At 40.1% G+C, this 27,760-nt stretch overlaps 1 protein-coding gene across 1 annotated transcript in view; it reads left to right on the top strand.

The window, feature by feature from the left end:
• The window catches only part of sdk2b (sidekick cell adhesion molecule 2b), a 268,384-nt gene that overhangs the window by 181,538 nt on the left and 59,086 nt on the right, over positions 1-27,760 (top strand). The window contains exons 2-4 of the mRNA XM_039616015.1: positions 5,647-5,806; positions 18,122-18,228; positions 20,410-20,557. Coding sequence (XP_039471949.1) covers positions 5,647-5,806; positions 18,122-18,228; positions 20,410-20,557 — 415 coding nt within the window. The remainder of the gene's footprint in view (positions 1-5,646; positions 5,807-18,121; positions 18,229-20,409; positions 20,558-27,760) is intronic.

Below are 27,760 nucleotides of genomic sequence, written 5' to 3'. Positions count from 1 at the left end.
CCAGCGGGACCATTAGCAGCTCAGTTAGACCACCAGCAAACTTCCATCCTCATCAACATCACAAACACATTTTGACACCTGCCATGAAAGAATGGCATGCACACATGGTGGGACACACACACACACACACACAAAAGCACACACACCTACACATGCACACATCATTTAGAAACAAACAAATCACATGTGGACAGATACATACGAACGCTTAGACACCTCCAAACTCACATTCGTTCCACATTATAAATCAACGTGTGGCAGTAGGTTTATGAAAATGGACTGTAAAAGCTATAAGCAAGCACCTGTGTGTGAGTGCATGAGTTTGTCTCTATGTGTGGGGCCCCCAGGCTGCAGCTGAAATATGTATGCTGTGTCCGGCAGCGTTGAGCCCCTGAGGATTGAGCTAGGAGGGAGGTTGCTACTCATGGCTGCCACTGCAGCACCACAGCCTTCTGGGAGCTGGAAAGTACTTCGTTATCTGTGGAAATTCACTGCTCCGTTTTGCACTGGCCACAAAAAATCTGAAAAAAAAAAGAAATGTCATCTGTAAAGCCGCTGAGCTGTATTGACAGGGACTTGCATCTATTCAAATGATGTGCTTTCACGAACCTTATAAGAGGATAATTTTCCTTGAAAATGGACACAAGTACCTGCTTTACCTTTATTTCAATGTGTATTTCATCGTCATTTGAAATAATAATAATGATCCAGAAAGAACTCTGCCTATGGAGGTCATGGACACATTATGCTGAAGGGGAGTGCGTCAATGATCTGAAAAAAAGAAATCACATTGCCAGAAAGCAACAGTGAACAGATAAAGTTTAAAAGCTGCAGACTTGTGCGGAAAGAATATGTTTGCCTCACAATTACAATCTTCAGAATATTTTTATACATATTATGCATTTCTGTATAAGTCAAGTATTTTAAATCATGTTTATATGTTTATATGTGTGACATTAGCACCTACAGACTGCTCTTTAAAGAATTAGATGTTACATGTGCAGCATCAGATTCACAAAATCTTGTTTTCTGATTTAATCAGATGGTCGATAGTCTTATTAATTCACTTACTTCTTATTTATGTCCGTTTAAATCATGTCCTGTATTTCACATTGCTCCACAAAGCACCTTTATTTTATGTGCTTCATAAATAAACCGACTTAAAATGGTGTTTTGACCTTTTTAAGCTAGCCAAAGGTATTTGGAGTGAAATAGGAGAAATATTCCTGACTATAGGTCTTGTTGTTTTTAAAATTTAATAATATGAGTTCTACTAAATTATGAATTCTCACCTCAGGGCAGGCATTTGTACCTGGCACCGTTTTCATTAATGAGAGAGCTGATTTAATTGACTGTGCTGCAGACTCGGTTTTGAGTCTGCATTTGACACACTACCCTTCACCTTTGCATGCACACACACTTATATATATGTGTGTATACACACACACAGAAACATGCAGTGCTTTGAGCTGGCATGGCCCCAGGGAGCATCTCCTGCCATGGACTTTGCTGTATGCAAACGAGGGGGTCTCTAACACCCAGTAATCCTTTGTATTTTACAGGAAGCATGCAGCCGAATAGTGGAAATTTAAGTTGGGTCTAGTCTGTCTGCGAGTTCATTTGTAGCACTGTTCACACTAATTGGAAGTCTATAAGAGCTTACTGGTGGCATGAGACAGACCATCCAATGTGTTTCCTAAGCCTTTTTATCTGCGCTAATAGCTGTATACAGTATGAACTGTAATGGCAAGATCTCAAGTGGGTGGTATGTCATTAAAATCTCGATACTTCAGTTCTCATCTTTGTCTCACAAAGTGATAGCAACATGCTGCACATTTATACCTCCTGTAGTTGTGTGAAAATCATTTCCTCTGAGAAAAAGCATTGATTATTTTTAAAAAAGCATCATTAAATCCTGTCACATGTAAGTGTTTACAGTATTAAAGTGTCAGGAAATTGTTGCTATAGTTACTCCATATTGCTAAAGTGCTGTCAGCATAAAGAATGTATAACCAGCCATGTGCACAGGAAGCACAGATTCCCATATGGGTTAATTGTGCATCAGTCTGTTGGTAATGCTACGGGTCACCGGTAGGGGAGGACTGCATTCCTGCTTTCTACTCAAAAAGATATGAGCCGTGTATTGCTTATTACATTATTCCCCTTGTGATCCCACTTTTGTTGTAATTATTATGCAGAAAGCACAATTAAAACACGTTTCATATTCATATGAGAAAGATATGCATTTTTAAGACAGGACTGTTATATATTATCAAATGTTGCCATTATAGATGGCAACATTTGTGTGTTTTATTGAGAAATATAATTGCCCTTTATTTGCTCTCCACATTTAAGCCTGGAGACCCACCAGAACACCGGTTCAGATAAAACTCAGAGTTCTTATTAACATAAAACATTTATATTTTTTTTTGATTTGTTGATTTTTTTTTACATGGGGTCATGTTGTATGCAATGTTTTGATTACTGATTGTTAACAAGAAAATATTAATTACTTGCAGGCCTAAGTTATTATACTCCTAGAGTGCTTTCTTTTATACTGGCACTGCATGTGCTGATTTTACTGTTAGATAACACTGATGAGCTCTTATGGACGTCCTAATGAGAGGAGCTACTGGAGATATCATCAGTGATCAGTGTTTTCTTTGGCCTCACACTGCCCTGTGCTTGAATGGATATGTGTTTCTGCGTGATACAGTGCTTGCTTTTCATTTGCATGTGCCCCCCACCCCCCTTCTTCCCTCTTTTTCACAGCATTGCTTCCTCTTGTCTCTTTCCCCACTCCACTGCTTCCTCTCACCTCGTGCTCTTTTTATCTCTCCCTCGAAGATAAAAGCAAAGCGTGCATCGCGAGGGAACAATTAGTCTCGACCATCTCCAATAACTATTGTATGTCTCAATCACCCTCATTCTCAAACTATCTCCTCCAGTGCCAGGCATAGCATTAACCCACACTGGAGAGGCCCTGGCATTCCAACTCAAGTCTATTTTACATTTTATCTCTTTTTTTTGCATCTGCTAAGCCCTCTGTCTGCCATCCTCATCGCTTATAGATCATTCACTCATTTTTTGTCTTATATCACTTAACCTAAGTGTTCATTTTTCTTCTCATTCATTGTGTATTCTGTCTTTACACTGACAAAGACTTCACAGTGTGACTTTCTGTTAGCTGTGTCTATGGTTTGACTCTACTTTTTATGCCCCTGCTGTACGGAGGCTTTCTTCGTGTTTGACTAGATTAAGGGATCAGATTTTAACAGAACGGAAAGGGGCTCACTTCTGAAAATGCTCAGTGGTGATGTGAGTCGAATTTGGCAGATAAATGCTGTGTGTTGGCTTGCTGAGTCTCCTATGTCTTCTTATATTTGTTATAAATATTTATGCATGTCAGCCTGGTCTATAGTCTAGCACAATACTCAGGTTATCAAGTGAGAAGTCAAACCAAAAGCTGTTGATAAATATGCATCAACAATTTATGAATATTCATTATTGAATCACTGAAGTGTGTTTTTGCACTTTTGAACTTCCAACAACTACCATTCATTCCCTTATCATTTTTCTTGATGTTCTTCGTTATGTAACTTTGTATCTGCCTCAGTCTATCACCTTGGATCTTGACGACCAAGGTATTTCAGAAAGTTCTTCAACATAGTAATTAAATCTGCTTTATATTTCTCTGGAATGACATGATTAGTCATCTGGCTCTTTCATAACTTGTCTGGAGAATACATGTGGCTGCGCATTCTCGAGGTCCTCAGCTAAAATACAGTAAAATAAATAAGATGCTTGTTTTTTTGTTTTTTTAAATGTCTTCTTTTTTTGAGGAATGCTTATTTGACTCTCTGATATTTTTAGGATATACAAGCCTGTTGGGACACTGTGTGAAGTGCTTAATAAAAAGTGGAATGTAATCATTAATTAAGTTGCAAATTAATTAAATGTTGTGTCAGGTAGTTTAAAGACAACATTATCAGATGTTTCAAACTTGTGAAATGGTTTCTCATTTTGAATTTTGATGTGATCTACGTGTTTAAAAAAAATTAAGAACCTTGAAAAACAAAGAAAAACCTTGAAGGTCTGGAAATCTATTTATGATGAGTAAAATAAACAGTTTTTTTTTTAGTGAAGGACAAGAAATTGCTAATCCAGATTCTACATGTGTCACAGCAGCTTTGGTCTGTAGTCTGGATTACAGGCTGTACTGCACTGCCTGAACTTTTGATCTTGTGGACAGAAGTTTGTTTTTAGCAGCGCTGTTCATCTGTGTTGCATTTTACTGTAAGGGCATGTCCACTCAACTTTTATCTGTGAATATAGCAAAAAAAAAAAAAAAACTAGATGCAAATGCAATCTATATTATGTTCCTCCATGATCAGGTACTGTAACATACATACATTTAGTGTGAAGAAGAATCTTTAGTAGTTAATCTAAGCCTGTGATTTAAAGCGAAATGCCTGTAAATCATCTTTAGGCTTCCGCTGTTTAACTTTCATCCCCTATTTTTCTCACCATTCCTTCACTCTTATCAGTCTACCTCCAGTGGATTTGTCGAGCCAGAATAGAGGAACAAAATATCAGCACTATAGATCATTTTGACAGTTTAATTTCAATGCCTGATTATCAGTCAATTTGATAATTATATTATCCAACCATCCAATTAATGTGTTCTATATTTACAATGATCATCAAGTAAGCGGTCCATTTTTGCATCATTTATTAAGGGTGAGATATTAGAGCCACGAGAGACCTTGACAGTTTTGCTGTGCAACTTCTTGATTGAGATATAAAAATCACTGTGTGTCTATTGCGACGTTCACTATGGGCACCACCCTGCAGAGAGCTTCTCGCCGGTCTTCCTCAATCCATTCCGTCACACTCAACAGAGCGTGTTCAGGAAACACAGAAGGAGCGAAAAACAGAGCGATACAGAGTGGAGGTGAACAAATGATGAAAGGATTTCATGCCTCCTCCTTGGCTTTACTCCTCTCCTGTCTGCTCTGTCTAGCTCGGAGGAAGGTACTGCACTGTGCCAATGAGCTACTGACACACAAGTGCACAGAGCAGGAGATGCAGGATCAATCCTTCATGACTTGATGCTTCTGCTTCCTCTTCGCGGTTAGTCAGACTTCTCTGAGACATTAAGAGCAAGTCAAAATCACCCACAGCAGACAACAGTGCATCGTATCAGATTAGGTAGCTCCGAATGGGACACATTCACAGAGGGTTTTCCATCTGGAGTGTGTTTAGATGCCAGTGATAAATAAATGCAACACAGTTTACTTTGTCTTAAATGAGATCCCAGCATCTGACCATAGACAATCTGTAACAGTCAGAGAGATGTAAGCATCAGTTACATTTGGCTCCCTGTTTAAGTGTATTTGAACAGTTTCTGAGGACTCTGTGCTTGCTTCTTGTCTGTGCTTACACTATCAAAGTTAATGTGATTCCCTCTATCTTATCTAAAGAACTCTGTTTTCCTGACATTCTTTTGTCTCTGTATTTGTGTGTGTGGATATGACATTTAAGAGTTTGCATTGTTCACTGTTTGTTTTCCATTAACTGGTTTTAGGAGAAAAATGTCTCATTAGGAAATTGAAAGACTTTAATTCCAAACATTTGTCTTTACAGATGACGTGCCTCCCTACTTCAAGACAGAGCCAGTGCGTAGCCAGCTCCATCTGGAACGTAACAGGCTGGTGCTGACCTGCATGGCGGAGGGAAGCTGGCCACTAGAGTTTAAATGGATCCACAATAGCACAGAATTAACACGCTTTTCACTGGAGTACAGGTGAGCACAGGCTGATGAACTGTAACTAGCTGAGAGAAGAGACAGTTGAAGAGTAACTGAATGAGACTGTGGTAAAGTTGGTATAATCCAACCTCTTGTTATCATATGAAACAAAAATGTCATGGATATATTTGGAGAAATTAGGATAAGTATTTACCTTTTTGCCATTTGCTACAGGCCTACTGAAAGAGATTAACTGTGAAAGTCTCATTCAATCAGGAGCAGAGATTAGTCATTGACCTCTGGTAGCCACTGGTTGCTAATTCACGCTAGCGTGAAATTGATTGGAAAGAGGTACACGGTGTTGCACTGAAAACCTCCTTGTGTTTGAGTTTGAGTACACACCAAGAGGAAGTGAAACTGTGAAAAATTGTTACACAACCTGGAAATGGAGTCTGTTTGCACTGGAAGTAAAATGTGCTGGTGTCAGCAGCGAGGCACAACTTTTCAAAAGGTTGTAAATTTTACTGTGAAAGCAAACAATGTCCTCTTCCAGTTTGCAGTGAACTTTTCACAGTTTCACTATAGCTCAGAGTGTAAATGGCAAGTGTCTTCCATGCAAACTACAGGTGAGTACAGGAAGGTTTTTGGTGCAGCACCCTCTTTACAAACTTGTTTCACCTCTGACAGCCAGCTCCAACTGGCTGGTAAATACAAAGGTTGTCGATCGTCCTCTAGGTCAGTGTGACTGAGACCTTAGTCTTTTAACGTACATGACACATGTGATATTTTGATTTGAATCTATCTATCAATCTATCGTTTTCTGGTTATCCGAAGTCAGTTCACAGTGGCAGCACGTTAAGCAGGTTATTCCAGATGTCCTTCTCCCCAGACAGACTTTGTAGTTCCTCCTTGGGGGATCCCAGAGTGTTCCCAGGCCAGATGAGATCTCTCTATTGTGGTCTGGGTCTACCATGTGTTCTCCTGCCAGTCGTGCGTACCCACAGGACACACAGGAGTAGCAGCTCTACTCCAAGATCTGGATTTCTGAGCTCCTCGCCGTATCACTAAAGCTGAGCCCAGCCACCTAAGAAAGGAAAGTCATTTCGGCCACTAGTTTTTCAGCTGTTACCCATTTTTCATGAGCATAGGTGAGGGTCGGGATGTAGATGGACTGGTAAATCAAAAGCTGCACCTTTCAGCTCTGCTCTCTCCTCACCACGACAGTCCGGTACAATGCCTGCATTATCGCTGACGCCGCACTAATCCCCCAGTCAAGCTCACGCTCCGTCTTCCCACCACTCGTGAATAAAATCCCACGATACTTGAACTCTCTGCCTTGAGGGATGGTTTGAATTTGACCTAAAAAAATCCTTCAAAGAGGTACACGGCCACAGGTACCCTTACTTATATTTTTTGATGAATTATTCTGATACTACAGAGAAGAAGCATGGGCTATGTAAGAACATCTTCTGCACCCTATTCCAGTTAGATAGGTGTTTAATGCTTGTTTGATGAAAATATTTTTTTAAATCAAACTTATTTAAATTCAAATTGAATCAGTGTAATATTATGGCTCTAAAAGCAAATCTTCATTTCATCTCCAACACTGCAGTAGTAATTCTCAAATTCAGTAGGGCAATGTGGTATTCTGCATGTGCACTTTTAATTAATCCTGGTCATAATTGCATCACACAATAGTACATTATAAATAAAGAAATGGCTTATTCTTGCTTCTTTTCTTTTATTGCCTCTATCTCTCCCCTTCTCCCTCGTGCCTCCGTGACCTCCATCACTCTCTGTCTCTCTCTCTCTGGAGAGGCTGCAAACAAGTGAAAGACGTGAATGAGGGTTAGCGCAGGAGATAAACCGTCTTTAATGGTAACTGGGAGATCCCAATCACGAGGCAAACATTGCTCTTATCTCAGAGAGCAGTGTGCCTTCACTGAGCGTTTCCGTGCGCATGTACATGTATGTGTGCAGACAGCAGTATAAATGAAGCGCCGGAGGATTGATAGAAAGCTTGCTGACGCGCGGCAGATCTTAGCTGAACTGTTGTGTTCACATGTGAAAAAGAGAACGAATGTGAAAACAACAGTGGCTGAACATAGAAGCAACATCAGCCTTGTTGATGGAAACGCTTTCTTGGTATAATCTCTGGAGACAGATAAGACCAGAGTGAGAACAGCAGAGCAGGAAGGGCAGAAGTGAGACACACAGCTGCTGGAGGAATTGATGAGAATGGACTGTACCTGAGAAAACCACTGCTGCTGGAAGCTTTGGGCCACTTTGACTGTGTTATTGGGAGAGTGATTGAGTGACGCTATGGGTGATTAAACAAGTACTCAGGCACAAGGCTGGACAAGGTTATGTCTATGTGAGTGTGTATATCATATAAAAGCACTGTTAAAGCCATGCAATTATCCCATTCAGGATTGTTCGGCTTTACAAACAGATATAAACCAAAAGCTAATCAAAAATACCCTCAAATTACTGTCATGCGCTTAGACCATCTGTGCTTTACCAACGTCCTGCTAGTAATAAAATAAAGTGCACTGCGAAAAAGAAAGTGAAGCTTGCATAGGCTAAATGCAACATGCAAACAACAAAAGGACCTTTATAAAGATCTAGAGTCCATATGAGTAAGTGAATACTTAAAAAATCTAAATATCATTTTAACTGAAAACAGAGTGCCCTGCTATATACTGCCAAGAGTTTGTGGATGTTAGTTTTAAGTATGCATGCCTTTTTCTTGAGGTTTTGTGTCCATCTTATAATTTCCTCATATATATCAGCAGCTCTCTTAATGCAAAACCGTAGCGCTCATGTTGTTTATATGTCGGTACGCACTCCTCCTTATTCCTCAAGTCGGCCTTTCTTTCCGCCAGCAGAGTATTTCAGCAGAACAGACCCCCATATTAATGAGGTTATGGTAGAGGTCCCCAGTGCTGGGCGCTGCTTTAAATATTGACACCATGTGACTTGACCTTGTGTCCTCTGGCAACCAATCAATGCTGCAAACTCTGCGTGAGCATTATAATTCAACATGTAGGTGTGTGCGTGGAAGAGTTAAGCAAGTGGCTGACTTTTAGAGAGACCAGGATCAGCATTGACAAATGCCACATGACGGAAACTTCATCTATACAATATCCAGTTGCCACACACAGATATTCACACATTCTGGCTCGCCTGCTGCTTTCTTTGTTCCTAAAAAAAAAATCATTTAATAGCCTTATCACCAGATTACAATTGAACTTAGGAAGGATGAAGATTATATCCAATACAATTAAGAATTTTTGATCCTATTAGGCAGATAAGTGTCCCGCACACAATGCTTCAGCAAATCAATAGGTCTATAAATACACAGAATAGCACCACAGCTTCCTGTCACGTGACCAAAACCTCAGGGGTGATTACCTGGCACTCCACCAGTTTTTTTGCTGCCAATTAACCTAGAAACTTAATTAAGAGAGTTAATTATTAATCAACCCTCAAGAGGCATTTTTGTTTGTCAATTGGTTCTTGGCTGGGTTGGTGGAGTGTGGCCTCTGCTTCTGAGAATAGTAAACTTTTTTCTTGTTACTGTAATTAGATTGAAAAACAAAAGTAAATAAATAACAGCCTTAAAGGGTTTTACAAAGGCAGAAGGGAACATAGTAGAGTCCCCCCCCCCCAAAAAAAATGCTACTGTGTAAAAGGAAAATAAAAACAGAATACAGTTGTTTTTTTCAGTTATAATAATTTGAAAATTCCAGAAAGGATAAGTTTTTTCAGAACGATCAAACTGTTAAAATTTTTAAGAATTACATTTCAAATTACAACTGCATCAGTAAATGGGCAGAGAAATCTGTGAATCCAAAGGACAAGGCAGAAAACTAATAGTAAATGACTGTAATCTTCAACCACAGATCTCCAGGAGAAACCTCTATACAGGCACAAACATGGGTATGGATATGTCTAATCAAGACTCCGTCACCACAAAATAAGAAACAAATAAATACATTAAAAAATGGTGCAAAAGACATCGCAGTCGCAGCATGACAAGTTCATGTTGATTGACTTTTCATCTCTATGATCTTCCGCATAATAGGTGCTTTGCTCTTCAAATCTGGCATTTCACAATCAGGAAAGAAAAGAATAAATAGAAAATGAGATTAGCGTTTGACAGCTAGCTTGATAGAATGTCACTTCACTCTCTGCAGTAATGATTCATCTTTGTAAAATGTGGGTGCGCCTTCAGAAATGGGACGGTAATATTGTATATCCGTGTTTTTGGTAAATGAAGAATGTGCCGGAAGCTAGATGTAGACAGATATGTGCAGATTTTTAAACACTGCATTTACGTATTTCCTAAAAACTCAACCCTCACCCAGAAGCCCTTCTTCACACTTCACACTGCGCTCTCCTCCATCCCCTTTCTTCGTCTTGTCTTATTTTAATCCATGCATAGATGAAATACCACTAAGCATCCATATTTCTTCTCTTTTAAGCAGATATCATTTCACGGTAGCTCTGAACAAATTAAAACAAGTTCAGTACAATGTTTTTCAATGTCTGGGGAAAAAGAGATGACAAGCATGCCAACTGGATGAAGATGAAGGAAAAGCTGGTGGTAAAAAACTGCATTTTCTTCACACACCAACAAATATTTAGAGGAAGCCACAAACATCATTGTGCTTAGATTAGTTATTAAGTTATTGGATAAATTATATCCGAACTTAAGACCAGATAAAGCGTGTCAGTTTACTGTCCTGTTGGGAATGTGCCATCTGTCTCCAGCTACAGTGACCACCACCCAATGAGAGGTTCATACAACAGCTGCCCTAAATTAACAGCGGTGGTAATTATGAAAATTGTTTTTATTTGTTTCCGTAATGCGTACATATATAACAGACACAAGAGTAGGATCCAAGTTATGGTTTGTGTGTGCTCTGCCTTTTCACTGTCATTAAACGGCAATTTATCGCAGGAAATGTGAAAAAACCCCGTTGAAAATCAGACAAATTGAAGATTCCTTTTATTCCGGTCTCCATGTGCCAAAACAAATGTGTATGCATGTAGAACAGGAGGTGGGTCAAAGTGTGCATGTGGAAAATGAAATTGCATGAGGAATAAAGCACAGCAGCAAATAATAAGACCTTGAGATTCAAATTTGCCCATTCGCTCACTGTCATTTTCATTTCCCATTTCCCCAGTGTGTTGTTTTCTTTGACACATCCCACATATCCATGTCTTGCTCCTTCTGCTGTCGCTCTTTCCAATTGTCACACGCAATTGTTCTAGCGAGTCACATCAGATCTAAATAAATAGTTTTTATTTAGCGGGTCCGTGGCACTCTCTACTTAATCTGTATGCGTTTCTTTTATATGCTTGGATTTCTGTGCTTTAAGGCCCTGTGAATAAAAGACATCAAATAAAAGCAAAACAACAAAACAGAAAATCCAAAGCTACTTCACCGGATTAAATGAAAGTATCCTTGAAATGTAATAATAACAATAAGAAGAGGAAGAATTAGTATGCAGACTTGACCAGCATGAGAAATAACTGAATTTTTCAATATACAGGTCAAATAAATCCACATGTATTATTAAGCTGATTGGTTGAACGCATTGTTGTCCTTGTTTATTTTCTAATGTTTGGCTAACCTTTTTCCGTGCTAAGGAGAAAGAGTTCTAGTAGCTTAGGTCAGTACTTGAATCCCATCATGTTAGTGATGGGCACGCCTTGAATACAGTCAGCCAGGCAGCATCTCTCTCTGGATGACCTTAATGGATTTCTGGCTATAACTAGAAATGTCCATTTTCTATCTCCCTGGCATTCTCAGCCCCTAGATACAATAGATTTTACCTTTCTCTCTCCTCCCTTGCACTCACTCACTTCTTGTTTTCTATGGCTGAGCAGAGTGAGTGAGTCACAAGTGCAAGTGAGACAACAGGAGAAGAAGAAGACACCGTTTTATTTTGCGCATGTACAGCATTTGTTCATGTGTGTGTGTCACTGTGCTGCTGGCTGGTATGGCTGCTTCTCTACTGTAGAAGCACGTCCATACTGTACTGTATGGACGTGCAAGGACATCAGGTTATACGAATAATTACACTGAATCTCCACATTAAACAGGAAGTACCCTCACTGTATTATGTTTATATAGTTTAAAAAGTATTTTTCCCATTGTAGTCTTTTAAGTTGTGATAAAAATAGTTCTTAATTGACGAATGTTCCAGTATCCATTACCAACTTCATCCTTTGTACAAGTAAATATGTTGGCTTTTGTTTGTCATATATTTGCAACATAGTATGTTCTGGCCTTCGGGACTATTTCACAGCTTTGATGAATGCATAGAAAAGGAAATCTGCTTTTTCAGACATTATGGGGCGAAATTGTAAGATAAAATGATCTTAAAATAGTATTAGTTTGAGTAAACTGTCTCCTTTGGACACTTATCCCTCTGCGTTATCCTAAAGAACAGAAGAAGCTATCCTCTGTGGACCTCCACAGAAATGATGATTATTTCCAGTAGCTTAAATGAGAAGTCCCAGTTACCTGTGATGTAGTGGATGTGTTAGGAATTAAGAAGAAACTGAGAAACAATAAACTGAGAAAACATTTCTTATATGATTCAGTACATTTTTAAATGGAATGTCCGTAAAAATATATAGTTGATCTCAAAGAGTATTGATCTCTTTTCAGAGACATTACGCATGCGGTGGAGCATTACAGAGCTATAAACGAGTATCTTTGATTTTCTGTCAATGTTGCTTTCACGTGTTGCTTTCTGTGATGGATATTTCAAGCACACGGTAAACACACTATAAGCATATAATCATCCTATTAGAATAATGACACACATCAGTCCATCATGATCCCCTGAATAAATAAGTAATTAGGCTGTCAAAGCTAATAATTATCCACCGCAACTGCTTTTGTTTGTACGCTACCCTATTGAATATACAAGCTGTTGAAGTATGCCGCGTTGCTGTTAAGTGAACTCGTTAAGAAAAGTAAAATGACATCAAACTGTTATATGAGGTTGAAGACCTTTCTGTTAGCTGTAACTGTAACATGAGGGGGGGGGATCATTATAAGTGAGCGGCCACACATCGTGCTTTGTTTCTCTTTTTTAGTAAAATCTGATCTTTACATCACGTGACACAGCATCGACAACACACACACTTTCAGATCTGGTTTCTAATTAATTGCAGTGTTTAGCAGAGAAAAATGTTGGTGTCATTACCAGCTCATAATAAATTTATGATGCTTTATAATTTATTATGATTTACTTTTATGATAAGATAGGCTGTAATTACAATGTCCTTGCGGTGTGTGAATGAGGTTTTATAATGCTAGTGTTTAACTAGCAATTAAAGTAGAATGTTATTGGAGCTAACCTTGGTGAAGGTATGATGTTATTACAGGAACGCTCTAAAAAAGAGTGCACTGCAGCCACCTACAATCAAAGATGATAGTTTCTCCGGTTATCCACTGCCATCTCTTTATCTTTCCCCCCTCTCTCTCTAACCTGTTTTCATTCTTCCATCCCTTCTGTTCTCTCTGCCTTCCTCCATCTCCAACCCACTTTATGCCAAGTCCTCCCCTCTTTCTCATGTCCCTCTATCCGTCTCCCTGCCACTCCTCCAACTAATCATTTCTCCTGAGTGGGGCTAATTAAAGGGGATCTGACGGAGTGTGCTGACCACAGGAACATCAATCAATCTCTGTCCAACACAGTGAGCCCCCGCTGACTCCCCCAACCTGCTGCCAACGTGCACAACTCTGCAAAGGTTAATTGTATTCATTATATAAGGGACAGAGTGAAAGAGGGAGAAAGAGAGAGAGAGGGAAAGTGAAAGAATACTAACTAAAGTCACCCTGAAGGTTCTGGCTTTAGGGTGAATTCTCTCTAGGCCTCAGTGAGGTTAAACTTCGAGCAACGACACCACCTGTCAGATATTTCTCGCTCGATATCTGCTTCTTCTTCTCCAAACCACTGAGCGAGCTCACTTTTTTGTAACCGTCTTCCTTTGCTGGCGTCCCATTATCTATTCACCTCCTCTCCCTTCCATTTATGCATAGCATATATACGTAATTGTATTCATTTAGTTGATGGAACATATGAAAGGAGTCACACATCATTAATAGAGCCTACTGATTAGTTGATTAAGCTTTAACAGACTTTGGGCTAAAACTCATTTAGTCCTTCGGGCCCAAGTGGCGCTGCTGGTAATGAGGTTTGATACCACTTCATTTTTTTTGTTATAGATATTAAAAGCCTTCCAGCACATCCGGCCATTTGTTGTTACGGCACTATATCAATTTCAAATGCGCTACATTTAAAGAACAGAGTCGGCTTTCTGGACATTTTCAAGCTATCGGGATAATTCAAAGGGCATCCAAAGCACAAAGTCAACATTTTGGACATTTTTAAGCTATCAGAGTAATTCAGGTTGAAACTAAGCTTTGGAATAAGATTAATGACATCAATGCAACAGATTAAATCAGTCAGAATTAAGTATCATTGAGTTTGATTTAAATCTTTTGGCATAATGTTAAGTTTAATTTCAGTGTAGAAGTTTTTTTTAGCAAGTAAAACTAATAAGTGACCTATCTTCTCCATGAATATTTTTTTTTTCTGTGAGCATAGAATCACAGAGTTAGGAGCAGTTACGTGAAAACGGTGGTTAAATATGGTGTCAGGCCATTCTCTAGAGAAAAATGTGCATTTCTCAGCTGGCTGCTAGAGGTCGCTGGCTGTTTCTGGATGATATCGGTCACACAGAGGAAGCTTCATCGAAAATATTTTTTGATTTTTTTGGTGCGGTTGCTGGGAGTTTGCTGCAGTCACTTACAGTTTGCATGCAAGACATCAACCTGTCTACAAGCACTAGACAGTGAGTGGGTAGTGAAACTTCAAAAAGTGAGACACAAACTGGAAACGAAGAACTTTCATCTTCAAAGTAAAAATTGCATCTTTTGAATTGTGTTGGTTGTAGTTGCAAGTTGCTGCTTTTATTTTGAAGGGGTAAGTTCTCCATTTGCGGTTTAGGTTGCACTTTCACAGTTTCATGTTTCGTTCCATGCAAACCTCATGCTTGGGACTGCCAGCAACCTTCAGCAGCCGCTCCCCAACCAGTCTTTCCTAGCAAACGATCATTACCAGGGGGTCATTGACCAGTTTCTAGTCAATGACCCCCTTTTACTTCACAGCAACCATTCACAGTCAGTGGAGAAATGCACATTTTTATATTGTGAGTAATGATTTCTAAGTGGTTGCTGACAGATCTTTACTCTGTTCAATGGAGGACTTAGGAAGATTCCTTGTCCAACAGGATAATGGCATCCTCGTCTTTTGAAGTTCACATGCAGAGATTTGAATGCAAAGTTTTTTATCCAACTAGCAGAAACAAGAATCCATGCTCTTCTAGATATGCGCACTATCCATTAATTCTTCCTTTTCATGTGGAACAGCAAATCAACAGCTATCTGCTTATTTGTTGTCTTGCATGTTAAAGGTGCTGTGAAATTAGGTTTTCTGACACATACATGAGAGACTGGTGACATAGAAAAAGCTGATTTGAAAAAGCAAAACAGTTGCAGATTCTACTTTCCAAAGCATGTGACTCAGTCGTTTAATGATAATGAGTGATAGTGTTCTCGACCACCATGTTTAAAACACCAAATTAGAGACTTAGTTCAGAGAGATTACACTGACAGCACACTAAAGTTACTCTAGCAGCTCCTTCTTGGGTGTTCGTTTTTCCTCACTATGTGAATATTTGATCAGTGTAGATCAAGTAAAATTGTTCTGAATGACCCTAAAGCAAAATAGATCCTTGTTTCTACTTTAAAGTCTGATTGTTAGCCTGATCAAAATCACCAAATTTAAAAAATATATTCTAGCCTACTTCTATGTGGAAACTTTTTAAATATATTTATGTACTGTGTGTAATGCAGCAGGGTATGTTTTTGGTTAGCTTGCCTTAACCACACTCTTAGAAAATAGATATTTCTTTTTTCTTCTCTTGAGCCTTGAGCTCTCTGCATCGCTTTTGAATCTCTTGATACATTTTTAGTAAACTACAGAAGAGACCAGATGAGTGCTTTTCAGATATTTAGGTACCATTAGGCATATGTATCAGAGCATTTTTAGGGGAATAATTCTTTTGATGGCCCCTAAAATACAACTGCTTTGTTTGCAGTTATAGTTTTGCTTCCGCGAGCATCCAACTTTACTGCAAACAGCTTGTTGAATGAACTTCTGAACTCTGAAATTGCTCTTTTTTTAACAAATAGTCTCACTTATGTTCTCGCCAAACACTGATTCATGACAAAAAAGCCCTGTGTAAACAAAAGGTTAAATCACAAAAAAACTTTTCAAACAAACTGCATGTGGTTACTATAGAAACCAGTACATACCATTACTAAAGGTTACTCTCAAACAATCTGCCTGGCAGTGCACTAAGCATTTCTCAGCACATATCATGCAGGAATGTGACAGCAAAGCTGTCACACATGCTCCTAGTGGGAACTGTTTCACCTCCTACAAGTATTTATTTTGACAAGAGTGTGCTGTGCTAGGGTGACTTTCAAATTAAACATGTGCAACTGGCTGTAGGCTAACTTGCAACTTCTACATGTTGTGCTGCTATGTAACATGCCATTAGAGACCATCCGTGCAACCACTTTAACAGCCGGCCGCTCCTTGTAGCTCCCTCAGTGCTGTCATTTCTTTTAGTTATTGGAAGATTTTAGGACGTTGATACCTGCCGTTTTGAGGTGTCCCTGATCTCTAAAATGAATTGCCCTAATCCATTTCGTATCCTGGTGCTATTGAAGTTTTCTCTCACAGACGTAGCCAGGTGTTTTCCAGATATTGAAAAGACACAAGCACACAATCAAGTATCACTATGCAAGTAATGAGAGAGGTTTTTTTGGCTGCTCCCTTATTTTCCCAAGGGGCTGCCATGGCGGATGGATCCCCAAATTTGATTTGGCACAGTTTTTTTATGCCAGATGCCCTTCCTATCTGAACCTTCTCATTTGTTCGGCAGAAAGAGTACACTGTCTTCTCACCTTTTGAGGGTGGATCTGTGTCTCCTCCTAGTCTCAAACTGGGGATGCCCACCACTATACTACATATTCACCTATTAGCTTTCAGGTAATCGATTTAGTAAACAAGTGATATCCTAACAACTCAATTTACAAGCTTTTTGTTCTACAGAACACAATTAGAAGTTCAATATGCTTGAAACTTTTTAAAAGCAAAGGTCTATACCTGCGTTGAATAAACAGAAAATCATTGTTTTCTCTTTTTGGCTTTATCAAACTGCCCATTCTCACTCCCAGCTTGTCATAAATCAATGCTTTCAAAGGACCTTTTGGCTTCATATTTAAATGCATTGGTTAAGTGGCATTTTTCAGCCTGCAGTGTTAATGTTAGGATGTGACCTAACTTGGAAATGAATTTGAAAATAAAAAATTAGGACACAAACCATCATCTTTTGACTAGCGTATCCTGAACCAACTTCCAGATGCGTACTTTGTTCCTCATTAAAAGAGGAGCATTATCTGTTGGCTTCAGATATTACAGCAGGTGGTGAGTCAAGGCACTGATGCCAAAAGAGGCCTTACGACACTAGCGGAGTCTGACAGAATGACAGCATTTGACACCCTTTAAGCCATTTTTAGGTGTGTCTTTGCAGTCTAATTGCAACAAAACAGGGACTGTTTTAATGCATCTTCTCGAGCCAAAACACCTTACTTACTCCTTATCCTTTTACCATCAGCTGTATCATCAGATGTGGCAGAAGGAACAATATAGAGCAAGACAGTGCTAAGTGTACACTTCTACCCTTGCAAAAAGTACATGTCACTCTGCCGCCACCTGGCACCGAGGCGATACTGCTATCACAGCTGGACACCGAAGTCAAGGTCATGGTGAGAATGTCAGCTGCTGAAGACATGAGGCTTCAACCTTTGTCCCGGGGGGGTGTTCTGTTTGTCTCTGTGTGTGCATGTTTGCATAAAAGACATTTTAATGCAGGTGTTTGCTGTCTGTGCTTAGTGCCTGTGTCTAAGTAAGTGTGTGAGGGACGGCTTCACTGTGATGGCTGGGTTAGCCTCTCAAGTATCATTATCGGTGGAATAAACAACAGCTAAGCTGCGATGTCCTCAATGCCCTTGTTCTTCTATTAGATAGTCTTAAGTTTGTGTATTTAATGTGTGTGCACACTCAGATGCTTTTCAGCTTGTTCGTGCCTATAAACTAAAAACTCTTTTGAATTCTACTTTTGTCTTAATTAGTTGTTTTTTTTATTTAGTTTATTAAGAGTTAAAAGTATTCAAATCTTTTTCTCGTGTGTTTCTGTGCTTGTTAAAAGGTACCTAATCCCTTCACTGGACCGCTCCCATGCTGGCTTTTACCGCTGCATTGTGAGAAATCGGGTGGGAGCCCTTCTGCAGAGGCGCACAGAAGTACAAGTGGCCTGTAAGTATTAACACAGGACGCAGCTGAAACACAGATCCAACGAATGAATAAACGGATGTCTAATAGACACATGCTGATTTAAGCGAGAGAAAGCGTGTGCGCTTAACTGCAGTAGTTTAGTACACAGTAGGCCCACGCTATCTTTGGGTGCCTTTGTATCAAGGACTGACTAGGGAGGGACAGATGCTGGCAGGGTGAAAGATCTACCTGCATCTCATTCAGAGTGTTATCAACCCAGACAGCTGTTCCACTCAGCATTCTCATTAGATTGATATTGTTGCCATGGTTCTTTTTAACTTTGCTTCATTTCAATATGACCGCTGCTTTTTTCATTCTCTCTCCTTTGTCAACAACATCTGTTGTTTCTTTGGCAAAAATAGAGCTCCCATGCACAGTGTTTCTGCAAATTTTCACAATCGTTTTCAGGCCACTCAGCTCCCTCGTCTTGTTAACGAGCTATTAGAGACGTGCCACTGAGGTGTCTGGAGTGTTGTCACATCAAATCCACCCCCCCTTCCCATATACACAACTGGCCTATGTCCATTATGGTGCCTTACTAGGCCTGGTTCACTGGCTTCCCTGTGTTCCAGCCGCATTTGAATGGATGTGACGTACTGCTGTACCTGTCGATGCACTCAACCAGCCACTAAAGAGAAAGAAATGGGAGGGTGATAGGAAACTATGCCCCACGGGTTGACTTCTCTGGTATTTGGCAAACACACTGTTGCCGAAGCCTCTCCTCCAGCAGTCTGACTTTTTGTGGCGTCCATCACTAGTTCTGTTTGTTGTTGCGGCTTCCCCCCTCTCTTGACTTTGTCATCTGGCCACCACTGCTTTCTATTTATTTCTTGGCCTCCACCCTGCTGTTATTTCAGTTCCTATTTATTCCCAACACTTCCCATTTCCATAATTCTCTTCTTCCCTCTCAGTTGCTCATGAAGTGGTATGGATGGTGACGCAGAGTGAAAAAGGAGAATTAAGGACACCTGCAGAAGGAATGGATGAGCTAGACAAGGGAGGGAGAGGGAGAAGAAGAAAGAAGGAAGGATAGATGGAGAGATTTCTTCTAGAAACTATTCCATTGAGGCAGCACAATTAGAATTGCAGAGACACACCTCAGAGAAAGGGAAACATGCCGAGGCATTAGAGATTAGGGAAGAAGGGGAGGAGGACATCACATCACTGAAACTGGAGATCAAAGTCGGGGGATTTGCACACTTCCCAGATTTTCATTTAAGCTAAGCACCACAGCTGCAGCGTAAAGCCAGATTACCTTTTTTTATTCTCTTGAAAGAGAGTGAGGAAAAAATAAGACTGCCATCGATGCACAACCACCGCAGCATCCTCAGTTCAGACTCCCTCACCTTCATCCCTGAATGTTCCCGAGATATTATCTCCAAACTGTGTGTCATAATTGGGTTGTAAATGTAACATTTCATTTATTTCTGACTATTGTTCCCCTGTAAATCACGGAGGCAAATATATGATCTTTGGAGAAAAAAAATGCTGTGACTGTGTTTCAGACTGTGCTGGAGGAGGAAAACATAAAGTCTACTTGTTACTGTTGTCCTGTAAATGTTTACAATCAGCATCTGCTAATGTAACAGCATAGGGGAATTTCACAGCCCACAACAGATGAATTTACAGCTAGTTGATAAATTTCCATTAGAAATCAGGAGTGGAACGGGGGGTAATATTAGTCCAGCGTTTTATCAGCTTTTAAGATATAATGAGGCAAGGGATGAATAAAAATACTCTAACAAATGAAATATATTACGAGATAATAGAGAAGCGGCATAGCTGGTCATCTGCTATGTTGCGCAATGCACAAATTTAGTGCATGATCAAGATTGATTGCCTTTGATGCATCCACACAGGAGGATACGGGATATGAATATTAGTCAATTTAGCGTCCCTCGATGTCCCTCTGTGAGTCATTACGTGCCGGTTCCTTCTAGCCTTACTTGATGTACCATGGAAACCATGGCAACAACACTTTGCTGTCCATCAAATAGCTTCAGTGTGAAATTTCACAACAGACAGCAGATGACAAAAGCTCTGTGGTTACCAAAAGTCAAAGAAGAAGAAAGCAAGAGTAATTTGTTCCTGCGACTGTCAGTCTCACTCTCTTGTTCTCTCTTGCTTCCCTTGTTTTTGTCTGTTTTGTTTGTTTTCCTTTAGTTATGGGCAGTTTTGAGGAAGGCGAACGCACCCAGTCAGTCTCTCAGGGAGAGGGTGCTGTGATTCCAGCGCCACGCATCCGCAGCTTCCCTCAGCCACAAGTCACCTGGTTCAGAGATGGGCGCAAGATTCCACCCAGCAGCCGCATGTGAGTTTTCTTCTCTTGTTGTTTTTCTTTTTTCTGTTCGTTGGGCCTTTTGTGTCTTATTTTGCTTTTCTGTTTGACTCTAGAAATACTTTTTGGGGGTTTTTTTGTTTTCCTTTTTTTTTTTCCTTTGTCCCTGAAGGTGTTTGAGGGCTTTAGTTTGAGAGCAGCTGTTCTTACCTGTTGTTTGTTTTTCATCTTGCTACATTTTGTGCTGAAGGACAGCTTGAATTTCTTCTACAGAACAAGGGCTGAAGACAAAACGGTTTCGGCACTGTGTGTGCAATGGAATATCTCTTGTCTTACACTTAGACTAAATTTTGTAAGAAAACCCTTTTCTATTTGCTTATCTATGTCTTTTTCTTAATGTCGCCCATTGTCTGTCTTTATTTTGGTGTGAAGATGTTTGCCAACCAACAGCAAAGTCATGGTCTGGCAGGGCTCTGAGAGCACTGGGCCTCCTGACAGCCTATTTGTTTTGCTCTCTCATTCTGGTCACTTAAAAAGGTAGAATGCAAATATGATGGTAGATTTTTTTTTAAGTCCTTTCTTCACTTTAATGTGCTATGTGGCCCAAGAAAGAAGCAGATACAAACTTTATTTTACTACTAATTGAAAATGTACTGCATCTGTACACTGTCAGCACAACCTGACAACTACATTACCCAAAATGCAACTTGACTGTTTGGTTTGGTCATTTGCATGTATTATGTTAGTTTTGCCTAAAATATCTGAGTTACTTTAGAATATTTTTTCCACAAATATGCAGATGTGCTCCAAGTACCTTTGACAGATTAATTAAGATTACGTTCCCCGTGATGCTACACATGCTACACCTCCACATGGTAGGATTTTTACTTTATCTTTCAGTGACTGACATTGTACTGAGGTTACACACATTTTTGTGTGGGGGATATTTGTGTGTACCTGCGTGTGTGTTAAAAAGTCACTTATCCCCGTCTCATCACATCTGCATTTCTTCACAGTGGGAGGTGACCTTGCCCTTAGTTAGAGTGAATCTTTCTTATCAGCTTCTCATCATCAGTAATCATCCCCTGACCTAGAATCACAATGAGACAAATGCCCAGGCGTACTGAGAAGATGAAGGTTGCTGGCCACCGGTAGCCTGGTCCCTTCAACCTGCTCTGTCTGTGTTTTTGAAAAGGATAGTTTAACTCTGATTTTTTATTAAGAAGGATCTACGAAATAAGTTAAACTTCTTATTTCTCTCAAGCTGATGTGGTTGTGTTCTCTGACATCGTTACAGCTGGTTCCTTATTTCTCAGGTTTTTTTGTAACCTGCTGCACGCTGTGCAGATAGAGCAAAATGGACAAGCTGAAGGCATGAGCGAGCCCGTCTTTACGGGCATCTCTATAATCCATCAGTGTGGGAGTATAGGAATTCCCAGATGGCACCGAACTTGTGTTGGAAGATTGGTGTTTCAGCTAGAAATGATGAGACGTTCTGTGGAAAGTTATTGAAAAACAGCATTGTATTTGTCTTTGAATTATGTACTTCCTGTGTATTACCGCTCCTGTTTCTATTCCAGTGGCGCAGACTGTAGTTTCCTCAGCAGTATGCTGTTCTTTTAGAAAATCTTTAGCAAATCGGTGAACCTCATGCACGACTATAAAAGGTTATGCTTCTCTGTTGACGTCACAAGTGGCATGTGCAGTGACCAGTGTGTCAGGCATAATAGTGGCTTCATTTGCTCTTCTGTCGCTGTCTCCCTCCTCTATCTCTCTTCCTTCTTTTGTCTCCATTATGGGCCACCCACTGTGTGTACTTTGCTGCTCTTCATCCTCACTTCCTACCCCGCAGCTCTGAGAATGCTAATACCACATGCACTACCAAGGTCACAGTGTGCAAATGAGCACTGTTGATAACAGGCAGCCTTTTTTATTGAAAATCATTTAATTGAATTTGATTCATGCCACTAGCGTTTACTCTGTAGAGGCATCAAAGTCTCGCTAGTGGAGGAGAGAATGAGGGAGTGCGACTGAGTGAGTCGCACCAAACCACAAGTGTTGCCGTCATGAAGGCTCTGTCTCTCTAAATCTGTCACATTGTTATGCAGGTCTCCAGACGTACTCTTGTTGTAAGACTGGTGTTTCCACCTGGAAGATCTCGGTGTGCCATGTGTTACAAGAGTTATATCGTGGAACAAGCTAAAGTGGAATGGTGGTGAAGGAGAAAGAGGACTGACAAAAACATGCCATGGATTAGAACCATGGTGACCATTTCCCCTAATTGTCTCCTGCTCTTGCTAGCCCTCCTAAGGTGTCATAAGTTTAATTTACAGGCTCCTCAGGGGTCTGTCTTGCTGCTTGTCTGTGCTCTTTTTAATCACACCCCTGCAAAAGAGAAAAGAGCAAAAACAATCAGACCTCCCCAAAAAAATGTCGGGGCTCTCATCCAACCAATCTAATCCCTAATAAAATTCACACTCACTCTGGAGGCTGCTGTACGGCCAATTTTTTTTTTGCATTGTGTTTTCATTTAGTTGAAATTCTGGGAGTTTACTCACACTGTGTCGTGCAGTTCGAGAGTTCTTGTGTGATATTTTTCGTTTGCGGTAGAAAGGTGAGAGAAGCTGGGAAATCACTCAAGGATGACACTTGTTGATTGCAAGGACTCTTGTGAGGTGCTCTAGGTCTCAGGTTGGGTACACATATAAAGTATACACATCTCAGGAGAACAAGTACACACCTCAAAATGTTTGTATTTATAGCTGTATAAATCTTTATCTGGCTGCAGAATTGAATCCAGGATTCAAATGCAAACCTTTCGAATACATAGGGAGGATGCTTGGAAAATAGAGTAATCCTTTATATATAGGATTACTGAATATAAGATTCAGTAATATAGATTATAGGCAAGATTCAGATATATAAGTATTGATTAATCAAAAAACTGGTGGAGCATGCAGCTGCTGTACAGAACATGCTGCAAAGTGTGTACTAAATTTCCACTTACTAAGCTGTTTGGCTCCTAGGCATCAATTTTCAATAAGTGATGTTGAATTTTTTTAGACCACTTTTCTCAGTACACACAACACCCACATCATCACATGCTTAGCTATGAAGCTTACAGAACTTGCAGTTCAGTCCTCAGGTCTTTATACCTCACTGTTCACAATAAGGAATTGCTCAGATTGGATCATGTCCTCACCTCATCTTGTTGTCCATAACACCCCACACCACGGTCCTGTCCTGATTCGCCTCATGTTTCCTATTTTGGTTTAAACTGCGGATGTCTGTGGCGTTTTTATGTCCTTTGGCCACCCACAGCTGGGAACTGAATTTACTCTTCAGAAAGAGTAAATATGATCTAGTGGATGTGTGCAGAGAGGAATGGATTTTGGGTGCAAATCAAGTTCAATTCAAAAAAAAAAAAAAGACAGAGAGAGAGAGAAAGAAAAGGCTAGCTCACAGTCAGCATTCGATATTGGAATGCTGCTGACAGCATAAAATACCCCCTTCAGTTTATCAGGGACTAGGGCAGTGACTGTTCAAAACATGCCTGTTCAAAATAGCCTGATTGCTTGGCTTCCAGTCTTGCTATTTGCAGCTTTCTCAAGATCATAGATCAAGCGTTCACCCAAACTCCTTCAGAGTCGGCACTGGCTTTGTAGATTAACAAATATTAATATTCACACTTTAAGAGGCTGACGTCTCATTAGGTATGACCAGCACTGTTCAAAGAGAGGATTAACCCTGGGTATAATATGGTTTATGGCTGTAACGAATAGAACCTGTTTACTTTTTTACGCGGGGTCAATGATGAAATATTTAGGAAATCCATTTGAAGGAGCTGAAAGATGGTTTGTTTTAATACCAGAGCGTACCATTACCGTTCAAAACATGGAAATAAAAATAACAGAATTACAATCCTGGATCCCGTTCTGGCAGGATCTGGCACCAATTATTTCAGAATAATTGCATGATTATTTCAAAATGTGGTGTGAGTAAAACATACTCGAGCACTCCAAAACCTGATCACGATTACTGGTATGACAGTCATTTCACAACTTTGGTTCTGTATAAAACCTCTCAAAGACTTATACAACTTGACGGTCCCAACTGTCTATTTCGGGTCAAATTCTAATTTGTTATATATTTTGGTTTATGCCATCTAAAGATGGTAATGGGGAAATATGTGATACCAGCTGAACATCATTATGTTAGTAGTATGAACACACCACCCAGGCCTTGAATGTGTAAACTTAATGAATGCTGCATTTTTGCTTCCCTGCTGCCAATATTCCCCTTGGCAAGGCTGCGTCTTACTGTGGCACAGTGACTGCTCACTTTCTGCAGTGTGACTCGTGCAGCTGCTGGCCTCGGCGTGGGCAAAGACTCCTTTGCTCTCTCTAACAGTACGCCCATAAGCTCACGGAATCACTTATTGATGCGTTTTTCTCTTACAGTCTTTGCTGTGCTCATCTTGTGTACTGCCCAGGTTCAAAGCACATGTCCTTGTTTGACTGTTAGCTGAAATGTGCAACCAGACATTGATCTAGCTTTGCTTTAATGAATCAGTTCAGTCAGGGTCTTTTTGTTACAGTATATGAAGCAGGATGCAAGGAGAAAAAGAACTTTCTAATGGCTGACATTCTTCTCTCGGTGAATGGAAATGTAGTCGAGAAGATTTTCTCCATTCAGCTGGTGTGATTTGTTATGCTATTTTGGAGACTTAATGTCATGTGTAATCAGAGCCTCTTTTAGTTAAATGCATTTGCCAGGAATTGTGTGGCTCCTGGCTGAAAGGTGAGTCTGTCGTTAGATATAGCGCTGGATTCTGTCCTCACTTTTTCACATCTGACAACAACTCACTACCCACTACCTGTTGTTTTTCTCCCAGAAACTTTCTATTGACATTTTGGCATGGATTTACACCGAAACAACCTTGTAGAGGTGTCTGTTAAGACAGAACACAGAGGAGCCTGACCTGGAGGAGTCAGTGGGAGGACATCGTTGAGACACATACACACACACTGCAGTTCGCTTGAGTAATTTGCTGTAGCTACTGATCAATTAATGGGCCCTGCCTGGGATGCTCCGGTCCTGTCAGCGTGCTATGGATTCTCCATTAGTCACGAGGACCAGTGAATAGCCATGCCCTTCCTTTGCATTTGCCTACAACTGTCCAGCATTAGTCATGAACCTGACGCTCTTCAGGTCAAGAGAGAATAGACGACAAGGAGAAGCAAGAATAACATCAGAAAAATGGCACATGGATTCCTAAATGAATGAATGGATATATATAGTCCTACAAGAAATTACTATTTTTTTTAAATTGCTTACTATTCTTAAATATTTCTTTGGTCCTCACTACTTGCAAGAGACCAAGAAATCTATTTTTTTCCCCTTTGTCCAAAATTTACTGTTCATGAACTAGATTATTATAAGTTTGAACAACAGCTGAAGCTATTGTGTGTTTAATTAAGACAAGATATATTTTAAGATAATATCTGTCTATTGTCTTTCTCTTATCTGAAGTTGGGTTGCAGTGGTAGCAGGCTATGTAGGGTATTCTAGATGTCCTTCTTCCCAATAATACTTTGTAGTTCCTCCTGGAGGATCACAAGGTGTCCAGTACCAAGTCAGTGGAGGTATATAATCTCTCAAGCTCTACCCTAGGGTCTCCTTCCAGTAACAATTTCCATTTCTGGAAAACCTCCAAATGGAGGTGAGGCATCTTAATGAGATACCCAAACAGCCTCATCTGGCTTCATTTGACATGCAAGAGCAGTGGCTCTACTCTGAGATCTTCCTGGATGTCTGAACTCCTCACCCTATCTCTATGTCTAAGCCTAGCCACCCTAGAGGGAAAACTAATATCAGACGACTGTATTCATGACCTTACTCTTTTGGTCATTACCCATGTTTCGGATTGGGACGTAGATTGATTGGTAAATCGAAAGCTTCACCTTTTTGCTCAGCACTCTCCTCACCATGACAGTTCAGTGCAATGTCCGCATAACTGCTGACGCCGCACCAATCTGTCAGTCCAGCTCACACTCCACATTTCCATCATTCATGAATAAGACCCCAAGATACTTGGAACTTCTTTGCTTGAGGCAAGGAAGCCTCGAGCCTCTCTCCCCAATCCACAGGGAGCATTCCAACATTTTCCATCAGAGAACCATGGCCTAAGACTTGGAGGTGCATGAGCAAGGTCATGCTTTAATGAAGCCAAATTATACAATACCTACCTAATGATTAATCCCGAAAGTGTACACTTAAAAACTTTTTTAAAAAGTTTCCTTGTATTCCTTTCAGTTCTGTGCTGTGCTGTATGTTGACGGCTGTTTATACAAGGACAGTGAAAGTAGAAAAAGAAACTCCAGGGAAATCAAAAGATCTGTGAAGCAGCAATCAAGAGGTTTTCATTGTTGTTTTGGGCTCTTGCCAATATTGGTAGATCTCTAGGTTCCACTGAGCCAGACTTTCTTTCTTCCTTTATTTATTTTTTTAAATAAGTCTTTAGTTCTCCAAGCCGTCTAAAGATCTTTCAACGTTTTTCTTCAGACATTGGCTGTTTTTTCACTCGTTTTCAGTCCTTGTTACCATTTTCAGATGATTTTTTAGTTAACTTCTTAAGCCATTTAACAGTGACCTACACAGTAATTCATTCAGGCATAAAATAGGCCAACTCAAACGATCAACAAATGTTGTACCTTAGCAAAGAATCAATTTTAAATTGTATCTTTAGGGTCCTGTTGCAAAGACACATCATTTATTGCCATTGTGTTAGTTAGCTTTGTTCAAATCTCCGTCACTTTGTACAGAGGAGGTTATGAGAGAGGTACAAGTGAGTGTCTCCAGTGTTCTGTAAAGCATGATGGAGACTGTCATGATTTGGGGCTGCCTTTCAGTCAGTGGTGTTGAGGATCTTGTCAAAATTTATGTTCTGAGTTATGAAGGCAGCAAAGTCCAGATTTTCATCCACCATGTAGTACCACAAGGAAAGCATCCGATTGGCAACACCTTCATTTCGTTATCATTCCTTTTCAGCAGGGTTAGGGTGATCCCAAACAGTAAAAGCATACCTGGGTAGAAAAACACACAGTGGAATACTAAAAGTGTTGGATTGGATGTCACAACATTATTAAGGTAGTATAGGATCGTCTCAACAGCGAAGGGAACAAAAGGCAGCTAACGTCCAAAGAAGAGCTTTAGACTTCCTTCAAGCCCGGAGAA

Source organism: Oreochromis aureus, linkage group 8, assembly GCF_013358895.1.
Source record: "Oreochromis aureus strain Israel breed Guangdong linkage group 8, ZZ_aureus, whole genome shotgun sequence".
NCBI classification, from domain to species: domain Eukaryota; kingdom Metazoa; phylum Chordata; class Actinopteri; order Cichliformes; family Cichlidae; genus Oreochromis; species Oreochromis aureus.
The sequence above is the reverse complement of the archived record's forward strand: the minus strand, read 5'-3'. Positions and strand labels throughout refer to the sequence as shown.